At 40.1% G+C, this 21851-nt stretch overlaps 1 protein-coding gene across 7 annotated transcripts in view; it reads left to right on the top strand.

Annotated features, from left to right (window-relative positions):
* The window catches only part of ERC2 (ELKS/RAB6-interacting/CAST family member 2), a 907827-nt gene that overhangs the window by 22102 nt on the left and 863874 nt on the right, over window positions 1-21851 (top strand). For all 7 annotated transcript variants that reach the window (XR_015552235.1, XM_087431197.1, XM_087431195.1 and 4 more), the window contains exon 2: window positions 9162-9958. Coding sequence is in view for 6 of the 7 variants with exons in the window: in XM_087431197.1 (XP_087287323.1) it covers window positions 9302-9958 (657 nt within the window). In the remaining variant the exon portion in view is untranslated. The remainder of the gene's footprint in view (window positions 1-9161; window positions 9959-21851) is intronic.

The raw sequence follows: 21851 nt of genomic DNA, 5'->3' as shown, positions 1-21851 counted from the left end.
AACTCTATGCTAGCCACGTACAACACATCTGCAGGTGGCATCTGGCTCCTGGGTAGCTACTTCTTGCTTGAGAGCTGTTCTACACCATGTCTTCCTCTAGAAGTGTTTTTGGAATTAACTGTAGTCTGTGTCACAAAGTTTTTAAAAAGTTAGGGATGCCGATAAAAAAAAAAAGGATATTTAAAGTTGGGTTAAATCTTGGGAGATATGATGATCTCAGCTCACACAGTCTGTCAGCAGGGCTCAGGTGACGGGCTGAGGCTGAGATCTGTGGAAATAAACTTAACCTAATTTAGAGCAGATAGCAGGAAGTGCTTTTGTCTTAAAATAGACCATTCCAGACCATGATAGTCTGAGATACTTGAGGTAGACAGGAATCAAGGCTATCCCCACATTCTTCCCCCCTGAGCTTACAGTTCAAGAGCCCTTAAACCTTTTAAGAGAGTGAGTGATGAGTGTATATTTTATTTATGATTCCATATGCAATTAGAGAAAGTATTCTTATAGGTTCATAAAACCATTTTTGAGTTTATTTTGTGTTTGAGCCTTAAATGGAACTTAACCTTGGACTTTGAATTTTATTCATGAGGTGCTTTTAAAGTGAAAGATGTTGTGCAATTAATTTCTTTGGAGTCATGTTCAGCAACATTTGTCTTTTTCTGTGCACCATTTGATCTAATTAATAATTTATCCTTCTCAGGATTGTACATCACAAATATATAAGAAATCAGATGTTTTTAAGAGTTTACAAGAAAGCTCAATGATTGAGCCTGTCTTGGCTTCATATATTTAAAACAATCAGATCTTTTTTTATTTAATTATTTTATTGAGGTGTTATTGGCTTATATCATTGTGTAATTCCAGGTGTACATTATTATATATCAGTTTCTGTATAGACTGCATCATGCTCACCACCAATAGTCTAGTTTTTATCTGTCACCATACATATGTGCCCCTTTACCCCTTTCTTCCTCCTCTCCACCGCCTTCCCCTCTGGTAACCACTAATCTGTTCTCCTTATCCACATGTTTGTTTATCTTCCACAGATGAGTGAAATCAATATGGTGTTTGTCTTTTTCTGTCTGGCTTATTTCGCTTAGCATAACGCCCTCAAGGTCCATCCATGTTGTTGCAAATGGCACGATTTTGTCTTTTTTTATGGCTGAGTAATATTCCATTATGTGTACATACCACATCTTCTTTATCCATTCGTCAGTTGATGGGCACTTGGATTGCTTCCACGACTTGGCTATTGTGAATAATGCTGCGATGAATGTAGGGATGCATAAATCTCTTTGAATTGTTGATTTCATGTTCTTTGGATAAATACCCAGTAGTGGGATAGCTGGATCATTTGGTATTTCTATTTTTAATTTTTTGAGAAACCTCCATACTGTTTTCCATAGTGTCTCTACCAGTTTGCATTCCCACCAGCAATGTATGAGTTCCCTTTTCTCCACATCCTCTCCAACACTTATTATTTTTTGTCTTTAAAACAATAAGATCTTAACTGCTACCTTGCTTCCTATAATGCATTTATAGGTGGATGGAAAAGCTTAGACATGGTTTTCTTAAAGTCAGTAATGGGAAATAGAAGACATTATTGCATTATTGATTGCTGAATAAAGTTGATCTTTTTGCTCTTTCTCAGGGATTCATTTTATAGAACTAAAAAAAAAAAGTCAGGATAGATGAGAATTAGGAGATGACAACCAAAAAAAGCCTGAGTGTCAAAACAAGTACCTAAAAATATATCAGGAGACTTAAACACAGCTGGGGTGGGGGGAGGGTTGTGAATGACTCAGTAGAACAAGTAGGAATCACGAGACTTAGGAGGACATGACAGCCATGGGAACTCGCCTTTGGCTTACCTTGTCAACTGGGCCTTTACCTCATCTGTGAAGTCGACATCACTCTATATGCTGCAGCTTTGAGGGTGAATTTGTTCCAGGAATCCATCCCTGCTCTTTGTAAACTTGGTGGAAGAGACTAATTCCCAAATAAAGTGTTGGGCCTACGTTGCTAAATAAAATTTACTGTTAAGAAGCTGATGTATAATGGTGAAGAAATTATTCTGTTACCATTTCGATGTTCTCTGAAGTTCCTGTTTGCTTTGATAAGTTCTGTGGAATTGTACATAATACCTCTTGTCTGCTGTGATCTTGAAGTAAGCAGTATCAGCCTATTTCCTCACTTCTTAGACACACGGACTGCCGCTGACTGACTTGTGTTCCTTTTGACACTCTGGCTTCTTTATTGAGTATTTGAAAAATAAATACAGAATTATATTTATTTCTTGACCTAGTAGGGTCAAAACTCCAACCAGTCATTACTTTGATCTTCTGTATTTCCCTCTTACAGGTCAAGTCTGATTCTTTTGGGTCAAATTCATGTCCCTGCCCTTAAAGCAGTGCCTCGTTTCTCTAACCATCTTCCCCTCCAACCATGTTAGATCTGAGATGAAGACAACTGAGAAAGTCTATTCTAGTGGGGAAACTTCCCACAGACACACCTGTGTCTGTCTCAACTACTACTGTATCCTCAGCATCCGGCACTGGGAATTAAGCTAATGCTTAAAAAATATTTATTACTTGAATAAATCCAAATGTTCAGTGAAATGTTTTCAGGTATTCTGAAGGAAAAAGGGTTCTCTTGTCAAATAAATTTGGGGAAATAATTTATATACTGAGTTTTGGAACAGTTACAATACACATTAGTGTCCTAAAGTCTCTGATACATCTTGGTGTAAAATCAAAACCCTGTTAGCCTTGTTTGTCTGAAAATTTTCCAAACTGTTGAATGAGTACTGGCCTAAAGCAGAGCTGGTATAGGACAATATTGGTACTTAATAAATACTTCTTAAGGTGTGTTTATTGAATAGGAAGGGCTGTGATCCTGAATTGGGTAATTCAGGGGTTTTTAGTAGCCTCAAGAGAAGATGGTGGCTTCCAGGATATGTTGAGAGTTAAGAGTAGAGGCTCTGGAGGAAAAATAGCCAAGGGTAAGGGTGTGAGTGTAAACTGTTTCAACATTTCTGGGGGAGGGAATTTTAATAGTGGGTATCAAGAGCCTTTAAATTTCCATCTTGTAACTCTACTTCTAGAACTTTATCCCAGGGAAGTAATAAGAGATGTATACAAAGCTTTATCAATCAGAATATTAATTATGATATTTCCATTTTAAAAAGAAATAACCTAAGTTTCCCATACTAGGTGATTGGTTGAATAAACGATTAGGTAACCATTAAATGAAACATTAAGTGACTGTTTTAGTTCTTTTGCTCTGTAACAACAGCCACCAAAAAACCCCAAACTCAGGAGACTTTGAACAATACTTTATTATTTCCCATCACTCTGTGGGTTGATTGGGCAGTCTTTCTGCTACACATAGTGTTGGCTGTCACTTATGCAGCTAATTTCAGACGGCAGCTGGGCTGGGCTGGAAGGTACAAGATGGCTTATCTCACCAGTCTGGTATGTTGGTGCTGGCTGTTGGCTGGGATACTTTGGTTCTCCTTCTCATGGCCTCTCTTTCCATGTGGTGTCTCATCTTCTAGGGTCTTTCTGTGTGGCTTCTCTTTCCAGTAGGATAGCTTGGACCTTACATCCCTGGGTTTTAAGAGAACAAAAACAGAAGCTGCTACAGCTCTTTATGGCTAGGCCCAGAGCTGGAGCAGCGTCACTTCTGCAGCATATTCTGGTCAAAGCAGTCAAAAGGCCAGCCCAGATTCAAGTAGAAGGGATATAGAATCCATTTCCTTTTTTTTTTTTTTTGTGAGGAAGATTGGCCCTGAGCTAACCCTGTTGCCAATCCTCCTCTTTTTGCTTGAGGGAGATTGGCCCTGAGCTACCATCTGTGCCAGTCTTCCCCTATTTTGTATGTGGGTCGCTGCCACAGTATGGTGTGATGAGTGGTGCAGGTCTGCACCTGGGATCTGAACCTGCAAACCCGGGCCGCCAAAGTGGAGTGTGCCAAACTTAAGCACTATACCACCAGGCTGGCCCCTAGAATCCATTTTTTGATGGAATGGGAGACAAATGTGTACAGGAAGGGGAGGAATTTTGGTGGCCATCTTTGGAGACTCATGGTGGCCATTAAAAAGTCATAGTGTATAAAAATATTTTATGGCATTAATGTTAAGTAGAAAAAGGAGTTGATAAGTATAAAACCACCCAGGAAAAAGGAGAGTACAAGGCTTTATACAGAATATAATACTAATTTTGTCTAAAATATATACATATAAAATTATATGTATACACACACAGACACATGCTTAAAAGGAATTGGAAGCAACAACATTAACTTGTCAACAGGTTGTCTATGAGTGACAGAATTGAGAGTGTTTTCATTTTCTTCTGTACAGATATCTGTATTTTAAAAATCTTCTACAATCATCTATTAGTTGTTTTAACAATTAAGAAAGATGATCATTTATTAGGCCAATTAGAAAGTCTTGACAAATTTCAAAATTAGAAGACATATGTGTTATATTCTATGATCCCTGTGCCATAAAATTAGAACTACAAAGTTTTAGCCAAAAACTTCTATTCACCTTGACATTTAAATTTTTCTGAATAATTCCTGGGATAGAAAAAATTTCAAAATAAAAACAGCAAGCTATTTACAAATGACAAGAGTTCTATACATACAATCTTAGAGTATGCAACCAATGTGTATAATCTTACATGCACTCATCAGATAATATGATTGAAGATAAATGAACATTTAATTCAAAAAGGCAAAAATAACTAAACACAAAGGAAGTACAAATTATTATTAAGGGTAAAGTGATACTGATAAAATGGAAGACAGGGGCCGGCCCCGTGGCGTAGTGGTTAAGTACGCGCGCTCTGCTGCTGGCGGCCTGGGGTTCGGATCCGGGTGCACACCGATGCACCACTTGTCAGGCCATGCTGTGGTGGCATCCCATATAAAGTGGAGGAAGATGGGCACAGATGTTAGCCCAGGGGCAGGCTTCCTCAGCAAAAAGAGGAGGATTGGCATGGATGTTAGCTCAGGGCTGATCTTCCTCACACACACACACACACAAAAATGGAAGACAGAATGTAGTAAAATATATCAGTAAAACCAAGAGCTGTTATCTTGAAAACACTAAAGAAATAGACAAACATTTTTCATATTGTCATTAAGAGAAACGGAAAAGTATAAACAATGTTAGGAATGAGATGGGGATATAACTGGAGGTGATTTAAAAAATTTTAAGGAAAAGTTATACAAAGCAATACCAATGAGACTGAAAATGTAGATGGAATGGACTTTTTCTGAAGAAACACTTTTATGATCACTGACACAAAATAGGTAGCAAACCTGAATAGATCGGTAAACATAGTAAAAAATGAAAGGATAATCAATAAATAAACCCATTCAGTTTTATGGGTGTATTCTACCAAATGTTTCAGAACTAGGGAAGTCTCATGTTATGCGAATTGTTCTAGAAGATAACAAAAAATGGAAAGCTTCTCAATCCATTCTATAACACTAGCATAAAACTGATACTAAACCTAGAGAACCCAAGGGCCATTGTCAACATGTATTGCTCTTTAAATACAGAAACATTATTTCAAACAAATTAATATGTCTATGTGTGTCATATGTTATGTGTGTGTTGCATGTATGTGTGTTTCCAAAAGGAGCAAATCCACTTTTTGTTTGTTGGTTGTTGGAATTCTCCCAAACCGTGGCCAGCTGGGCTGGTAAAATCACTGAAGATTAAATCTGCCTGGCTGTGAATTTTATTGCATTTGGATTAGGACCTCAAACCTAGCTGAAGACCTAAGCAATATCTGCCTTTAGACACAAGAGGAGCAGACAGGGAGGATAAATTAGATTTCATCACTTCTTCTAGGAAGACAACTCTGTAAGTAGTGACCTGAGTAGGACTGAGATTCCTCGATTCTAAGCACAGCAAAGATAACAAATTCACTTAACTGTTGGAATTATAGAAGGAAAAGAAAAGTATTTTATTAAGTTGATAGCAATAAACACCTACATTAAGAAAAAAGAAAGGTCTCAAGTAAGCAACCTAATTTTACACCTCAAGAAACTAGGAAAAGAAGAACAAACTAAGCCCAAAGTTAGTAGAAGGAAAAAAATAACAAAGATCAGAGCAGAAATAAATGAAATATAGAGTAAAAAGATAATAGAAAAGATCTTTATTATAGAAAATTTAGAACATGCAAATAAACAAAGGGAAGAAAATGAAAACCACTTGGAATCCCACCACTGTTAATGTTTTGATATGTGTCATTCTGGTCTTCTCTGTAAGTTAGTGTGTATGTATGTGAGTTTTACAAAAGTGTGAGTAAACCATAAAAATGTTTTGTAGTCTGTTCCCCACCCCCCGACCCCCACTACTAGTATGTCATGAACATCTTTCTATCTCATGAAATATTCATGTACCTGTAACAGTCACGTTATTTCACTGTCTGTCTCATCATTTATGTAACTGAATTCGTATTGTTGGAAATGTTGATTCACCTTTTTTTATGCAAAAATCTTAGATACAAAATTATTTTTGTATATTTTCCAATAAAACAAAATTAAGTTCTAAGCAACATAATCATTTGAAACTAAGTTCCTTAGTTAGAGACAGGTCTATAATTCTTTGTAGGAACTTTCTAGGGAAAGGAAAAGCCTTTATGGAAAATATTTCTTCATACTGTATTTGAGGGCTCTTTAGGGTATAAATGACAGATCCCCCAACTGGAACTGAATGTAGCAGAAAAGGAAAATTATGGGCAAATGTATCAGTTATTTGTTGCCCCAGTAATGCTGCAAAACAACCAACCACAAAACATCAGTGACATACTAAGAAGTATTTATTTAGTCCGTGAATGTTTGGGGCTCGTTGGATCTCAGCTGGACTTGCTCATGCATCTGTGATCAGCTGATGGTTGGCTAGGCAGCTCTGCTGATCTTGGCTGGGCCTGCTCAAATGCCTTGGGGTTGGTTTGCTATTGGCTAGGACACCTTGACTGTATTTTATGTTTCTCATCTTCTAGCAAGCTAGACTGGGCATGTTCTAATTGCTATGGCAGAGGAAAGCGCACAAGAGAGTAAACACAAAAGTGCTATTTCAGACCTCTGCTTGCTTCACATTTGCTATCACCTTATTGGCCAAAGCAAGTCACATGACTGAATCCAGGGTCAGATTGGGATTGACCAAGGGATCTGCCAAGGATACATATGCAAGAAGAGGTAAAGAATTGGGAGCATTAATGCAGTCAGTCTCCCTGGCATATGTAACTAAAAATAGCCTGGGGATAGATGTAGCTTCAATGACCGTTGGATCCAAGTAATGTTGCCTGGTTTGATTTCACACTTTTTGAAGTTTGGCTCTGCTTTCCTGTGCATTAGCTTCTTTCTCAGGGAAGGCCTTTCTACATGGTGGTACTCAGAAGCTCTATCTTGAAAGCAAGTGATTCTAGCTGAAAAAGAGTTTATCTTGCCCAATTGTTCCAGCTAAAGTCATGGTATGGAGTCTTCCTGGACCAGTGTGGGTCACACGCTCATCCCTAAACCAGCCATCATGTCTGGGGGTTGGAATATGATGATTGGCCAGGCCCGGGTCGTGTTCTCACCACTGGCACCTTCTAGGATGGAGCAGAAGGAGTCAACCTTATCTAAACCTAATGAGCTATGAGTACAGAGTTGGGAACAATTTCTCTAAGGAAAATAGAGCATTCCCAGAAAGTGGGGTGGGGGTAGGGGGCATGCAGAGAATGAATGAGAGGTAGGTAAAAATAAAAGATGCCCCGTATAATGCTATTAATGTACTTATCTCATTGACACTACCAACAAAAACTATTTATTGACTATTCTGTGCTAGGCACCAAACTGGATGTTTTAAAAGCATTGTCTTATTTCTCATAATACTATGAGTTAGGTGGTATTACCTACATTTTATCAATTGGAGAACGGAAGCTCAAAGCAAGTAAATAATTTGCCTAAGATCACTCTGGTAGTCAGTATTAGAGTGGAGATTTGAACCTTGGTTTGCCCTTCTCCAAAATCTGTGGTCTTAGTGTCTAAAAACAGAAGAAAAAGGATGTACACTCAACATACCCTAAGAGGAAGAGCAAGAAGCCATGATGAACCCCATTAAGGCCATTTGAGTCTTAACACTGAAGGGATAATCACAACCCAGTAGCCCTGGCTACATAAAATCTGCACCAAACTACTTGAGTAGCCATGACAGGGAGCTTCTACTACTTTTCTCTAGGGGTTATGGAAGCAGGAGAGCTCTAACATGGTGTACTGTTCCCCTGTGCCATTTCTGTATAGATGTGGAGTGATTAATATGAATATCTAGGTCAACCGAAATGGAAAAGAAGTACCAAAACGCCAGCCTGAAAGATGTGTGTGAAAGGGGAAAGAGACAAGACTGCCGTTTTCTCTGGTGATAGCATTTTGGATCTGGCTATATGTATAGGAGTTTCATTGATTGAGTCACTTCTTTTTCTTCTAGCTCCAAGATGGCCAGTAGATTCCAAGTCATGTGTCAATGCCAGTTGATTGGTGGTAAACCATCTAGATGGTTGTGTTGATAAGAGTTCTGAACTTGGTGGAAAAGAGGACTGTGATGGATTACTGATGTCTGTGATGGGTACAGGATGGGGAGGTAACAACAGACTTGACTATTATTTGACATCCTAGGAAGCAACAGCTTCTCAGAGTCATTGTCAAGCCACTTGTGTGTGGGGGTCATGCCCCTGAGTTGGTGTATTTTATAGCTAAGGTCTCTCTCATGAGGAATTCTATGGTGAATTTTCTGGAGGTCCCAACTGTCACTTAGCAGAAACCAAAATGCAGAGCTTCATTTTCCTAAGGAAAAAAGAGCTGCTTTTTTGCTCTGAGAACTTTTGACCTTGCTTGGGAGCAGGGTGCGGGAAATTTACAAAATGTTCACATGTAGTAAGTAAAGTTAGAGTCACTTTTCTTTTTAAATGAACATGAGTGTGACTATCTCTATCTATCTGTCTGTCTATCTATCTATCTATCTTTCTATCTATCTATCTGTCGTTCATTTATCATTATATCATTGATCTATCATCTATCTGTATATTTTAAAGAATATAATGCAGTTATAGTCAAGGTTCTAAAGAAGTTTGTTTTTAATTATATTTTTTCTTATTTTTCAGATCTCTGATTGAAGTCATTTTCTGGTACAGACTGTGAAAAGAATGCTGTGAAAATTCTGGCCAACGGTGGAAATACTGGCTTAAGCTCCAACTTAGTACAGCATTTTTTCTCTTTAGTAGCACCTCATAATAGAAGAAAAATGTATGGAAGTGCAAGAACAATCACCAATCTGGAAGGTAGCCCTTCCAGATCTCCTCGTTTGCCAAGGTCTCCTCGTTTGGGCCACCGAAGAACAAGTAGTGGGGGAGGTGGAGGAACAGGCAAGACTCTGTCCATGGAGAATATCCAGTCCCTTAATGCAGCCTATGCCACGTCTGGACCCATGTATCTGAGTGATCATGAGGGGGTGGCTTCGACAACTTACCCAAAGGGCACCATGACTCTGGGAAGGGCCACAAATCGAGCTGTATATGGAGGCAGAGTCACAGCCATGGGGAGTAGTCCCAATATTGCTTCTGCTGGACTTTCCCACACAGATGTCCTTTCATACACGGATCAACATGGCGGTCTGACCAGTTCGTCCCATCATCACCACCACCAGGTCCCCTCCATGTTGAGGCAGGTAAGGGACAGCACAATGTTAGACCTTCAAGCCCAGCTCAAAGAACTTCAGAGAGAGAATGACCTCCTCAGGAAAGAGCTAGACATCAAGGACAGCAAGTTGGGATCTTCCATGAACAGTATCAAGACCTTCTGGAGTCCTGAGCTCAAGAAGGAGAGAGTCTTGAGGAAAGAAGAGGCAGCCCGGATGTCTGTCCTCAAGGAGCAGATGAGGGTTTCTCATGAAGAAAATCAGGTAGGTTATGACTCATCTCAGTGTTTTTTAGCCTTGGTTACTCACTGAGTGGTTGATGCTTTGCAGATGGTACCACGACCTGTGCAGAAGAAAGTTTGGCATCATCAAGAAAGCTATGGCTTAGTATGTGTTTGACTTGGAGACTACAAGAGGGCATAGGAAATATGAGGTTACAGCTTGTGATCTCCTTATTTTCCTATAACCTTTTCATACTGTTGCAGAAGACAGGGATCACACCTCATTGTCTAACTTTTGTACTTGGTTAATTTTGTTTTCTTTTTCAGCTGTCAGAACAGCAGCTCAGCTATACTTCCCTCTGAATAGAAGAGGAAAATGTTAATTTTTGCAAGAGTAGACACTTTAACAGCAACATTTAGAGGGCCACATTTGACTAGTGGATTGATTTTTTGTGTGTGTGTGAGGAAGATCAGCCTTGTGCTAACATCTGCCAATCCTCCTCTTTTTTTTTGCTGAGGAAGACTGGCCCTGGGCTAACATCGGTACCCATCTTCCTCCACTTTATATGGGACGCCGCCACAGCATGGCTGGCCAAGCGGTGCGTCGGTGTGGGCCCAGGATCCGACCCGGCGAACCCCAGGCTGCTGCAGCGGAGCGTGCGCCCTTAACTGCTTGCACCACCAGGCTGGCCCCTGATATTTTTTTTTTTTTTTTGAAGCACCAGCAGCATTATTTTCTTCTAGAATGAGTGGAGTTTATTCTCTAAATAGCAGACTGAACCATATTAAATGGGATTGGGTGGAATGGGTTTGATATCATGTTAGAGAAACACAATAAATTTTAACCTGGTCTTTCTGCCTTTATCCATTCAATATTAATTAAGCATCTATTATGTGCAAGGCACCTTCTTCTTCTTTGATCCATGTTCGATGTGATAGCAAGATTAGTTTTCTCAGTGTCTACCTGCAGTTATGCCATTCCCCTGTTTTAAAGCCCTCAGTAATTGCTCATTGCCTCCAGAATGAAGTCTACCTCTTTGGCTGAGCCTATAGCACCTTGTACTGGAAGGCCTGAGCCAGCCTTTCCAGGCTTATCTCATACCACCTCCTTCCACATCTCCTATGCTACCTGCACTACCACTTGGTAATTCCTGTACGTACTCAGGGTTTCCCACCTCCATTCCTTTGCTTTTCCTGTTCCCTTTCACTAGTGGCCTCAGTACTCCCTCTCCCTGCCTCTTCCCTTTTAGTCCCAGCCAGTCTCCGTTTTCAAATCCTACCTATTCTGGAAGGCTCATTTTTATGCTGCTGTTATATAAGGGCTTTGGAGTCAGACATGCCTGGGTTTAAATCCCAGCTTCGCCTCTTATTAGTAGCAAGATAAGTGCTAAGAGATGGGGAGTAGAGGATGCTGTGCCATTTGGCTGAAAAAATTTGCCGGATATCATTTAACTTCCTGTAGAAATTTGAGATAATTCTAACTTGGCTGAACTAGTTGAATAATTGGTCTTGATGTTGGCCTAATGAAGCTCTCTCTGCCTCTCTTAGGGTCATCTGCTGACCCTCCTATCTGTTTCCCTGGCTACCACACCTTTGGAGTCTAAGCGCCAGTAGAAGCATTTCTGATCTGTATGAGAAACTGCTGTTCGTTCTCCTTCTGTGTGTGGAAAGCAATCGCCTTATCCCTTGGATTATCTGACAGAGCCTTTGCTGGTTTTCAGATGTGGAAATGTGATTTTTACTTGGAACAGAAAGCTTTGTTCTTCGTTGCTAAATCAAATTAGTGCTCTTCACTATCATTTCTGTTTTTTTCTGACTGCTGGTTCACGAAGTCCTTGTTGAACCTGTTACTGCTGTGTGCATTTCCCCAGTTCTGTACAGGTTTTCTTCCTTTTTCAGTTGTTTGGAAAATGGTTAAAGCAGTTTAGGAATGACGCTAGTAGTGACAAGAAAGCCATTCTTTAAACTGTCAGCTCCAACATTACTTTTATCTTATGCTTCTATCATTAAATTTTTTTTGAGTACACACCCCCAATTATTCATGTATGTTTATTTATAAATGGCACCATGTGCTACTGTGCCAATATATGATGTGTCTTCTATGATATTCACAAAGAATTAAATATGGAAGAGACAAAGTAAAATAAATAATATATTGAGGTAAATTTTAATGACACACAAAACCTTTTTGCTCTTAGTAAAAACAATTTAAACCCTTTGTCTATTTCATTAGGGTTAGTTCTGATTAAACTAGATAATACCCATAATTCCCCTTAGCTGACCCATGTTGCCAGAAGCCAGAAGCAAGTGAATACTTGAGGGTGCTCCTATTACCGCTTCCTTGTTCTGGAACCTACTATGATCACAGGCTACTATGGGTACTGGGGGTGACATATGACTATGTGACATATGACTCAGTGAAAGCCTAGTATTAATCTGTATATTAAACATAAGTAAAATGTAATTATTTTCTTTTATTATTTTCTTTTTGTTGTTGTTGTTTTAGTGAGGAAGATTGTCCCTGAGCTAACATCTGTGCCCATCTTCCTCTATTTTGTATGTGGGACACCACCACAGCATGGCTTGATGAGTGTTGTGTAGGTCCGCACCCAGGGTCTGAACCCACAAACCCTGGGCCGCCAAAGCACAGTATGTGAACTTAACGACTACAGCACCAGGCTGGCCCCTAATTATTTTCTTTTTTAAGTTAAAATGTGAAAGGAGGAAAAAGCATGGAGAGTTTGAAAAGTCTGTTTGCAATGTGAAATAGGATTACAAAGTGAAAATATAAAGATTGACAAAAAGCAAGTTATTTTTAAAAATTGAAGCGCCCCTTCTTCCCCCCTTGGAAGTGTGTCAGGATCCCTTTTAGGGGTATGTGAGTACCCCTTGGTCAGGATAAGGTAGATCCTGCTGCAGTAATCAACAAACTTTAAATATCAGTGGTTTAACACATCAGAGATTATTTCTCATTTGCCTGAAGTATGAAGTAGGTCAAGTGACTCTCCAGGGCAGCTCTCCTCCAAGCAGTGACTCAGGATCCAGGCGTTCTGCATTTTGGCACATGGCTTCAAGAGTTGCTACAGCAGAGGAAGAGAGTGCCTGGAGATGGCACCTTGACTGCTCAATTCCTTGGACTGGAAGTGACACAATTGCAAGGGAATGGGAGGTGTAGTCCTCTCTTCTTTGCAGAAAGGGGAGGAGAGTCAGATACGAGGGAGCACTAGAAATTTCTACCAGTGGGGTTTTAGTGTTTGTCAAAAAGTGGAGCTGGATGAAATAGAGTTTGGGGAACAATCTGGACTTCTACTGTTGCTGCAGTTTCTATTATTACTGCTACTGCTACCGGTAGACACTTGTTGTGGGCTTACTGTGTGTGAGGCATTGTGCTTAGAGCTTTGTGTACGTTATCTTATTTAGTGGTTGCCTCAATCATTTGGGGTAGGCGCTAGACTTTTTCTCATTTTACAGATAAAAAATAAATGTAGAGAGAAGCAGCAGCTTGCCCAAGTTCACACAGCTGGTAAGTGACAGAGCTGGGCTTTTAGGCTTTGGTCTATCTCACACCAACATCTAAGATCTTAACTTTATGTTCACTGCCTCCTTATAGGATAACTGAGCTGTGAATAGAATCTTAGTATAATGGGAAGATCATACTTCATATATGTTAGATGAAAAAAATGACTAGTTTTGATAGAATGATTAAGAATATGATTTAGTTTAATTAAGATTTTCCTTCTTAATTAGGAATTTATTTTTTCCCCAGAAATGGTTTTTGTGCTGTTTAAGGTTTCTACCATTTACCATAACTTACTGTAATTTCCCTTTAGAGGAAAAATTACGGAAAACTTTTCTATATGGAAGAAAAGAATATAAAAGAGATAAGGGACACTTGATTGTGGTTTCTTATCCACAACAACCAGAGACTGCATCCACAATATAGTTCTACCAGGGGATATTTGGATAATTAGAATTTCACTGACCTAAATTCAGATAATCTAAAATAATTTGAATTGTCCTATGTGAATAGGAATGGGAAGCAGTCCATTATAGGGTACAGATGAGTAAGCTGAAGTGCTCTTGTACATGAAATTCATAGTTCTGTGAATTTAATGCTCGCTAGCACAGATCTTTCACCCTTATGTGCTGTGTTATAGAGGTCTCTCACCCATCAATTCCTTTGCAGTATATTTTGAAGTCCTAGTGGTTCTGTCCAAGGGAGCTAAACCCAACTCCAGATCTAGGGGAGGATATTGAACACCCTCCCTGTGTTACAGGAAGTGCAGGACTGATTGGAACCTTGGAGCCAGTGGGTAAGTGGTTGTGACCAAATTTCTTATGTGCAAAAGGTAGATACTCAGGTTCCTGAATGGATATTCTACCCCAGACTTCCTCCCTACTCCCACCCCCAACGTTCTCTCCAAGGCCCTACTTCTCAGCCACAGAGATCTGTGTGAATAGAAATACATTTGGGACTGCTAAGAGTTACAGTACTGACATTTGGAATCATTGACTTGTTTGTATAAACTAGAGTGCATGGATGCAGAGTTATCTTTTTGAATCATTTGTGCTTTTTGCTTCAAGATGTACTTTCTTGAGTGGGGTGAAGTATTATAGGCAGCTAATTCTTTGGAATGGCATGAACCCATAGTCCATGCTATCAGTGCACACCTGTAGACTGATTTGGGAGAGAGGTGAGGAGAAAAGATTGAGAATGGATGTTCTGTTGCCTCTTGAGGCAGCCCCCTTATTAGTTTTAGTGGCCTCTGGGGTTGGGATGGATGTTGGGGGTGGGAGAAAGCAACTACAGGGAAGTAAGTTGACCCAATTTTCTCTAAAAGATTATATGGTTGTTTTTTCTTTATAGCTCCATTCACCTATGTGAGGGAGATCAGAGAGAGAAAACATGGTAGAGAATACATTTTCAGAAAGTTCATAAGGGCTTATATCTTTCAGTTTGGTGCATATAAGTTATGGACTTTTCATATTCCTGGATATTTTGTGCAATTATTAACTTTGTGTTTTTAATGGATTATTTTTTTTCCAAAGTAGGTGTACATAAAGCAGTTTTTAGACATTTTTCTAAGTTGTGCACGGCTAGCCAAAGATCTGCACGAATATAAATAGCATCACACACTAGGAGATTGTACTAGATCTAATATTTACCCATCTCGTGTGTGCAGAAGTGGGACAAGGTCATTGGGAAACGTAACCTAAGAAGTGTAAGTAAACCTGTCTGGGGAATGTTATGGCTTTTAAGCAATGGTTATGTGATAATTTCTATTTCTGGCTTAACACAATAGGAAATAATCTACTCTAAATCAATATTAATATAGGTTTTTGATGAGTTTTTGAGCTAGTTTCAACATATGATTTATTGATTCTCATTTTGAGCCTGTAACTTGAAAAGGTCGAGATGGATCACATTCCCATGTTTCCTTTATTATTATTTTTTCTTTTATTTGTATAACTGCAGGGCCATTTCAACAGGGTCATTCAACTCTTCTAAAATGCTCATTTCATCGTGAGTGTCCAGATGTGAAGAGTTGTAGCAATTAGAAGTGGATGACAGAATTAATTCTATCTCCTGTTGAGAAGATGGTGAGGCAGCTGCATTGTGAAGGGGTGTCTGCCAACAGTTCAGTGCAGCTGCAGTCACCTTGAGTACTGAGTGTTTGTGAAGTCAAGGGCTCAGCCCTAAAGTGTTGGGTCCATCAGGTTTGTGATGGGACTTAAATCTATTCACTACTCAGATAGATCTGGATAAGACAGATGACTTCTTTCAGGCTCCATTCCTTCTACTACTCTTAAGTCTGAGATCCATGGATCCCTCCAAGCCAGTTTTCCAAAGGAAATGGAAATGACACTTTCCAAAGGGGATTATCTGGTCAAATAAACTTGAGACACAACATACTAGATACTCCTGTCCTAGAAATTCATAATGCGTATGTTATGGTTTGAATTGTGTCCCCCCCCCAAAAAAATACATTGGAGTCTTAACCCTTAGTACCTCAGAATGTGACTTTATTTGGAAATAGGGTTTTTACAGAGGTAAGCAAGATAAAATAAGGTCATTAGGGTGGGCCCTAATCCAATAGGACTGTCTTTATTAAAAGGGGAAATTTGGACAGAGACATAGACATGCACAGAGGGAAGGCCATGTGAAGAGACAGGGAGAAAATAGCCATTTACAAGCCAAGGAGAGAGGCCTGGAACAGATTCTTCCCTCACAGACCTCCGAAGGAAGCAACCCTGCCAACACCTTGATCTTGAACTTCTAGCCTCCAGAACTGTGAGACAATGAATTTCTGTTGTTTAAGCCACCCAGTTTGTGGTACTTTATTATGGCAGCCATAGCAAACTAATACAATGTATTAACATGTGAAATGCTCTATCTCTTGTAGTTAAAAGATATTTGTTGGGGCCGGCCTGGTGGTGTATTGGTTAAGTTCCTGCTCTCTGCTTCAGCAGCCTGGGGTTCGTGGGTTTGGATCTCAGGCACGAACCTACACACCACTCATCAAGCCATGCTGTGGTGGCGTTCCACATGTAAAATAGAGGGAGATCAGAGCAGATGTTAGCTCAGCAACAATGTTCATCACCAAAAAAAGAAAACCCAACAATTTCCCAAACTTACTTGACTGTGAAACTTTATCTTAAACTGAGCACCTATGTATTAGGCAGCTATTGCTGCAGTAATACTGTGTAATAAGCCATCCCCAAACTTATTGGCTTGAAAAGACAAGCATTTACCTCTCCCTCACATATCTGCAAGTTGGCTACAACTTAGTTGGGCAGGGCTGGACTCTGGACACTAGTTTCTAGGCTGAAAGTTGGGTTCAGGTATGTTGTACGTGTCTCCACATTCTTCTTGGAACAGCAGCTATTCAGGGCTTCATCTGCTCATGATGGATCACACATGCCAAGTGTGTCCAACCATACCCAAACACATTTAAAGCCTCTGCTTGCATCATGTCTGCTAACATTCTATTGCCTAAAGCATGTTATGTGATCAAGCCCAAAGTCAGTGGGGTCAGGGAAATCTACTCTGCCAAAGCAGAGAGAGTGGAGTGAATATATATATATTTTAAAACAATCTCATCTGTTTTAAACTATTAATATTCCTAGAACTAAGGGTATAAAGGCCATACTTTGGGTAAGGCTTCTTCAGGACCAGCTCTGGAAGCAAGAAATTAAAGTTTGAGACCTGTGAAGGTAGGTGAGCACTTTCAGTGTGGTCAAAGATTTCTTCAGTGGCTGGGCCTTCTAGAGTGTCCTAATGATGCCTTATTAATGGCTCAGCTTCAAGCTCCTTCTTCTCTTCCTCAAGTATCTGGCCAATGAAACCCAAGTGGAAATGTGGGAGATTCTGGGAAAGCTTTTATTTTCCTGATAGAAAGAATAAATGTCACCAGCAATGCTCCTTCCCCCTTCTTCCTGCCTTGAGTGTTGATGTGTTGCCTGGAGCTGTTGTCAGCCACATAGTAACCATGAAAGAAAGGCCAAGACAGGCACAGAGACATATGTCCTGCCATCTCTGAGCAGTTGTCCAGCACCAGCAAGTACCTGCCTCCAGACTTCTAGTCATGTGAGGAAATAAACCCTGAGTTGTTTAAGTCAATGTTGGTTGGGTATTCTATTACTTGCAGCTCAATACCTTCCTAACTGATAAAACATAGAAAATCATTAATTGATAACTATTATTCATAATGATTACCAGTTATGATAACCATAAAAATATGAGCATTTCTTGACTGCCAGTACCCCAGGGTCACAATTGAAGGGTTAAGAGATCCCTATGTCTTCACTTCCCATTTGGAAAACTTATGGAAGGACCTTGGTCCTGACTTGGTCATATCCTGCCTCCAGGACTTGGTGAGTGTGTGTGGCGGTGGACAGGTGTGTGAGAAGGAGTTATTGTAACTGGTGACCTATTAGAACTGCAGGCATTGGGAGAGGAACAGTTCCCTAAAGGAACTGAGATGAAAGGTGAAGGGACACTCTAGGACAAAAACAGATGTCCACTGCACTGACTTGAGCTGTCCTTAGTCACTCTCGTTCTCCAATTTTTTTTTTTTTGTGAGGAAGGTTAGCCCTGAGCTAACATCTGATGCCAATCCTCCTCTTTTTGCTGAGGAAGATTGGCTGTGGGCTAACATTCATGCCTATACTTCTCTACTTTATATGGGATGCCGCCACAGCATGGCTTGACAAGTGGTGTGTTGGTGCGCGCCCAGGATCCGAACCTGCAAACCCTGGGCCGCCTAAGCGGAGTGCGCACATTTAACTGCTACACCGCTGGGCCGGCCCCTCTCCAAATGTTTTAAGGGCTTATAAGTCATATCAAGAGACCTGAGAAATTAAGTCAATCATATTGTCATCTCTGTGTATAAGTTTTTTCATTTTAACTCTTATTTGAAGTGTGAGTGTCTGTGTGTGTTTTCCCCATTGTTACGTAGGCACATGGATTTGGAACTGGATAATATAAACTAATTTAGCACCATAACATAACTTGGAATGCTGAATCTTAGAAGGAGAAAAAAAGAAAAGTCCATCTTCCTCATCTTGAAATAGTCTTCCTCAGTTCTTCAGAGAACTGTAGCTTTTGTCTACCTTTCCAGAAAGGTGGAAAAACTTTGGTCCACACTTAGGCAATGACCTACTTAGACTGAAACCACAATCTTAAATGCCTTTCATGGATAGGTGAAAACTTCCTTTGGTTCTGAAGATAGATGAGATGGCACTGGGCCAACAGTTGATTTCTTTGTTTGCTAGAATGTAGGAGAATGATTTGAAGTGAACTATATATCTTTGTCACAGATGTCAGCTGGTTTTTGCTTCAGTAATCTCTTGCAGTCAGCCCTAGGATCAGCCATGTGCACTGCATTAGTAGCCTTAGAGATTTTTTATTCCCAGGTTTTCTTATGAAAGACTTGGCTAATGGGAGGAAAATAAACATTCTTGTATGCTGGACCTTGGGAGAGCTAAATGACTTCCATCTTCCATTTTCTCTTTGGATCACTTTATTTTGGTGATGGGATAGCAACAGCACACAATCAACCAAAGAAAACATTTTGAAATATTTCAGTGAATAGATTATTTTAGTCTTGCTTGTGCCAAAGGCACTTATTGAAACCAAGCTCCAAGAGGGGAAAGCAGAGGGAGCGATCACCGCCAAAACATTCACTGCCTAATAAAATTCCCTATAGACAACATCCTCAGAGGATTTTAAGAAGCAAGTCTATGTTGATGAGAGAAAAAGTAACAGAGTGATTTTATCAGCCAAAGCAGCTGGGGTGGGTTCTGAACCTGGCCTCTTCTGGCCAGAGTGCAATTTCAGTTTCTATAATTAGTTGCAGGTGGAGCTCTTGTGTTGTTGTTTTGGAGTCCACTGACATCTGTGTGCAAATTCCCACCACCCCCAGTTGGCATTTGGACTCAATAAGTGGTTTGGCTTTGCAGGAATATAGAAAGTTGTAAATCTATTTCACACACACACATAGATAAAGCTGCTCTAAAGGTCAGGTTCTGAAAGCTGTGGAAAGCATTTTCAAAAGTTTGGGAGGTAGGTTTTAGGCAGAGTGTAGGCATGCAGCCAAGAGCTAGGGCAGCCTGACAAACAGAATTCTGGCACGTGCAATTTCTTCTCTGTTTCTCTGTGAAGCCCCATTTGATTGTGTCTTGGAAGTGATATGCGGCCATTTTGTTTTTCAGTAGGAAGATTCTGGAGAGAAGTAAAGACTGTGGCAGCTAGTTCCCATCTTATAAACCCATGGCTGGGCTTGTATTGTCTGGTTTGGCTATACACATTGATACAGTTAACTTAGTGGTTCTCATCTGGGGGCAATTTTGCCTCCCAGGGGACATTTGGCAATATCTGGAGATGTTTTTGGTTGTTGAAACTGGGTGGGGTATGCTACTGGCATCTAGTGGGTAGAAACCAAGGATGCTGCTAAACATCCTACAGTGAATAGGACAGCCCACCACATTATCTGACCAAGAATGTCAATAGGTATAAGGTTGAGAAACCCTGAGTTAATTGGATGATTACTATATCTTCATTTTTCTTTATACTTTGCACTCAGTTCTTTCCCTTTGTGAAGTAATGATCAAAGTGTATGTATTTATGTAAAAATAATAGAGCACGGATGTTAGCCCTGGGCCAATCTTCCTCAGCAATAAAAAGAGCAGGATTGGCAGCCCATGTTAGCTTAGGGCTAATCTTCCTCACAAAAATAAATAAATAAATAAATAACTTAAAAGGTAAAATGTGATTCATCATTGTGTGTGCAAGAATTAATTGTGAATGATGTCTTTTTTTTTTTTTTTAAATCTTGACTTGGACTAGTAACCATGAATCCTGAAATATTTTGAATTCTTTTAGACGTAGACATATGGTAAATAGAGATCAGTCTTACAAGGAAATGGACAACCCTTTAAAGAAATGAAACCTATTTTTTAAACTATCATTCCTTTATATTTTCACTGACTTTTTATGGTGTTTTTGTCCATGTCTGACATTGATCTTGAAAGGGAGGGAGAATAAGCATTTTTGAGCTCCTACTGTGTACCAGGAATTTACTAGCTGCTTTCCACGTGTATGAGTGCAACAGCCCTGCAAGACCTGTGACATCTCCATTTTATAGGTGAGAAACAAGGCAGAGAGAGATTGAGTGGCCTGCCTGAGGTCTCACCATTAAGTAGAGCTGGAATTTGAATCTTAGGTATGCTTAGCTCCAAAATTGTGTTCTTTCTACTGTCTTGAAGGGGAAAACAACAGATTTGCTCGAAAACCAGGGAATTTTGTGCTGAAATGGAAGCCCTGATATATAGAGTGGAAGTAGCACTGTGATGCCTGGTAGTATCTTAAAGATGCTGTCAAAGAGGTGTACAGAAAGGACAGAAAGCAAGAATGAGGAAGGGAATGCATTGTTGGGAGCAACAGAGGGGGGAGGGCAAGCAGGAAGGAGCAAATGCATTCTTGTCAAGTAAAAGAGCAGAAGAGAATGCCAAAGGAACACTCCTATCTTGGAAACCCATCCAGAAGGATGGGAGGAAGTAACTCCAGAACTGGCTGGAAAATTAAAACCACAGCAGAGGAATGAGAGACATTATTTCTCAGAATGCTGATTAAAGGTCCGGCAGATCCTTTCAGGTGGTAATGACTTTGACAAATTCGCTGGATCCAGAAGCAGAGCTTCAGGGATGGGGAAGCTCTTTATTAGGGATTATTGGACTCTCATGAGGGTGGTCTGATTAATCCAGTTAGAATTCTTCCTGACCTCGCCTCCATCTACAGGAACTTCAGGGTACATGGGTAGCCTTCTGGCCTGGGAGTCCCTCAACTGGCACCTCTCAGCTTCCTCTTCAGCTCATTTCTGACCTCACTGGGATGGTCACACCTATTTATGATTTGTCCTTTGGATTGTTCCAAATCTTGTGTCTCAAAGTTAGATCTTCCTCTCTTGGATCCCAGCATTCCTGATTTTCGCCTCTCCCAGCAACTTTTCCCTGTGATACCTTTTCTTTGTCCTCTTTGAGAATCCAACTCATTTATTTACTAATTCATTCAGTTACTTGTTTAAGGTAGAATATAGTTGTAGATAGCAGAAACCCATTCAAGTATGTTGAAGGAGAAAAAGAAAGATTTATTAGGAACATGTAAGAGTTCCTTTCAGACCCTAAGGGTAGATAGGGCAGCCAGGTGCCTGGGTAGCTGGAATCAAGTTATTTGGAAAATGATCAGGAATAAGGACAAAGTCAGTCTCTCCCTCTCTCTCATTTTCTCTCTTGATATCTGTTTTTATATGCCACTTGTGAAAAAGTGGCCGCTCAAGGGAAGAATATGTGTATTCTACATTCAAGTGCTCAATAGAGACTGCCTAGAGTTGCTCTGTTTCAATTTCAAATTCAGAGAACCATGAATATGATTGGCC

This window comes from Ceratotherium simum, chromosome 5, assembly GCF_057802395.1.
Source record: "Ceratotherium simum simum isolate JZ-2026a chromosome 5, ASM5780239v1, whole genome shotgun sequence".
Lineage (NCBI taxonomy): Eukaryota > Metazoa > Chordata > Mammalia > Perissodactyla > Rhinocerotidae > Ceratotherium > Ceratotherium simum.
This window is presented reverse-complemented; position numbering and strand designations above follow the sequence as displayed.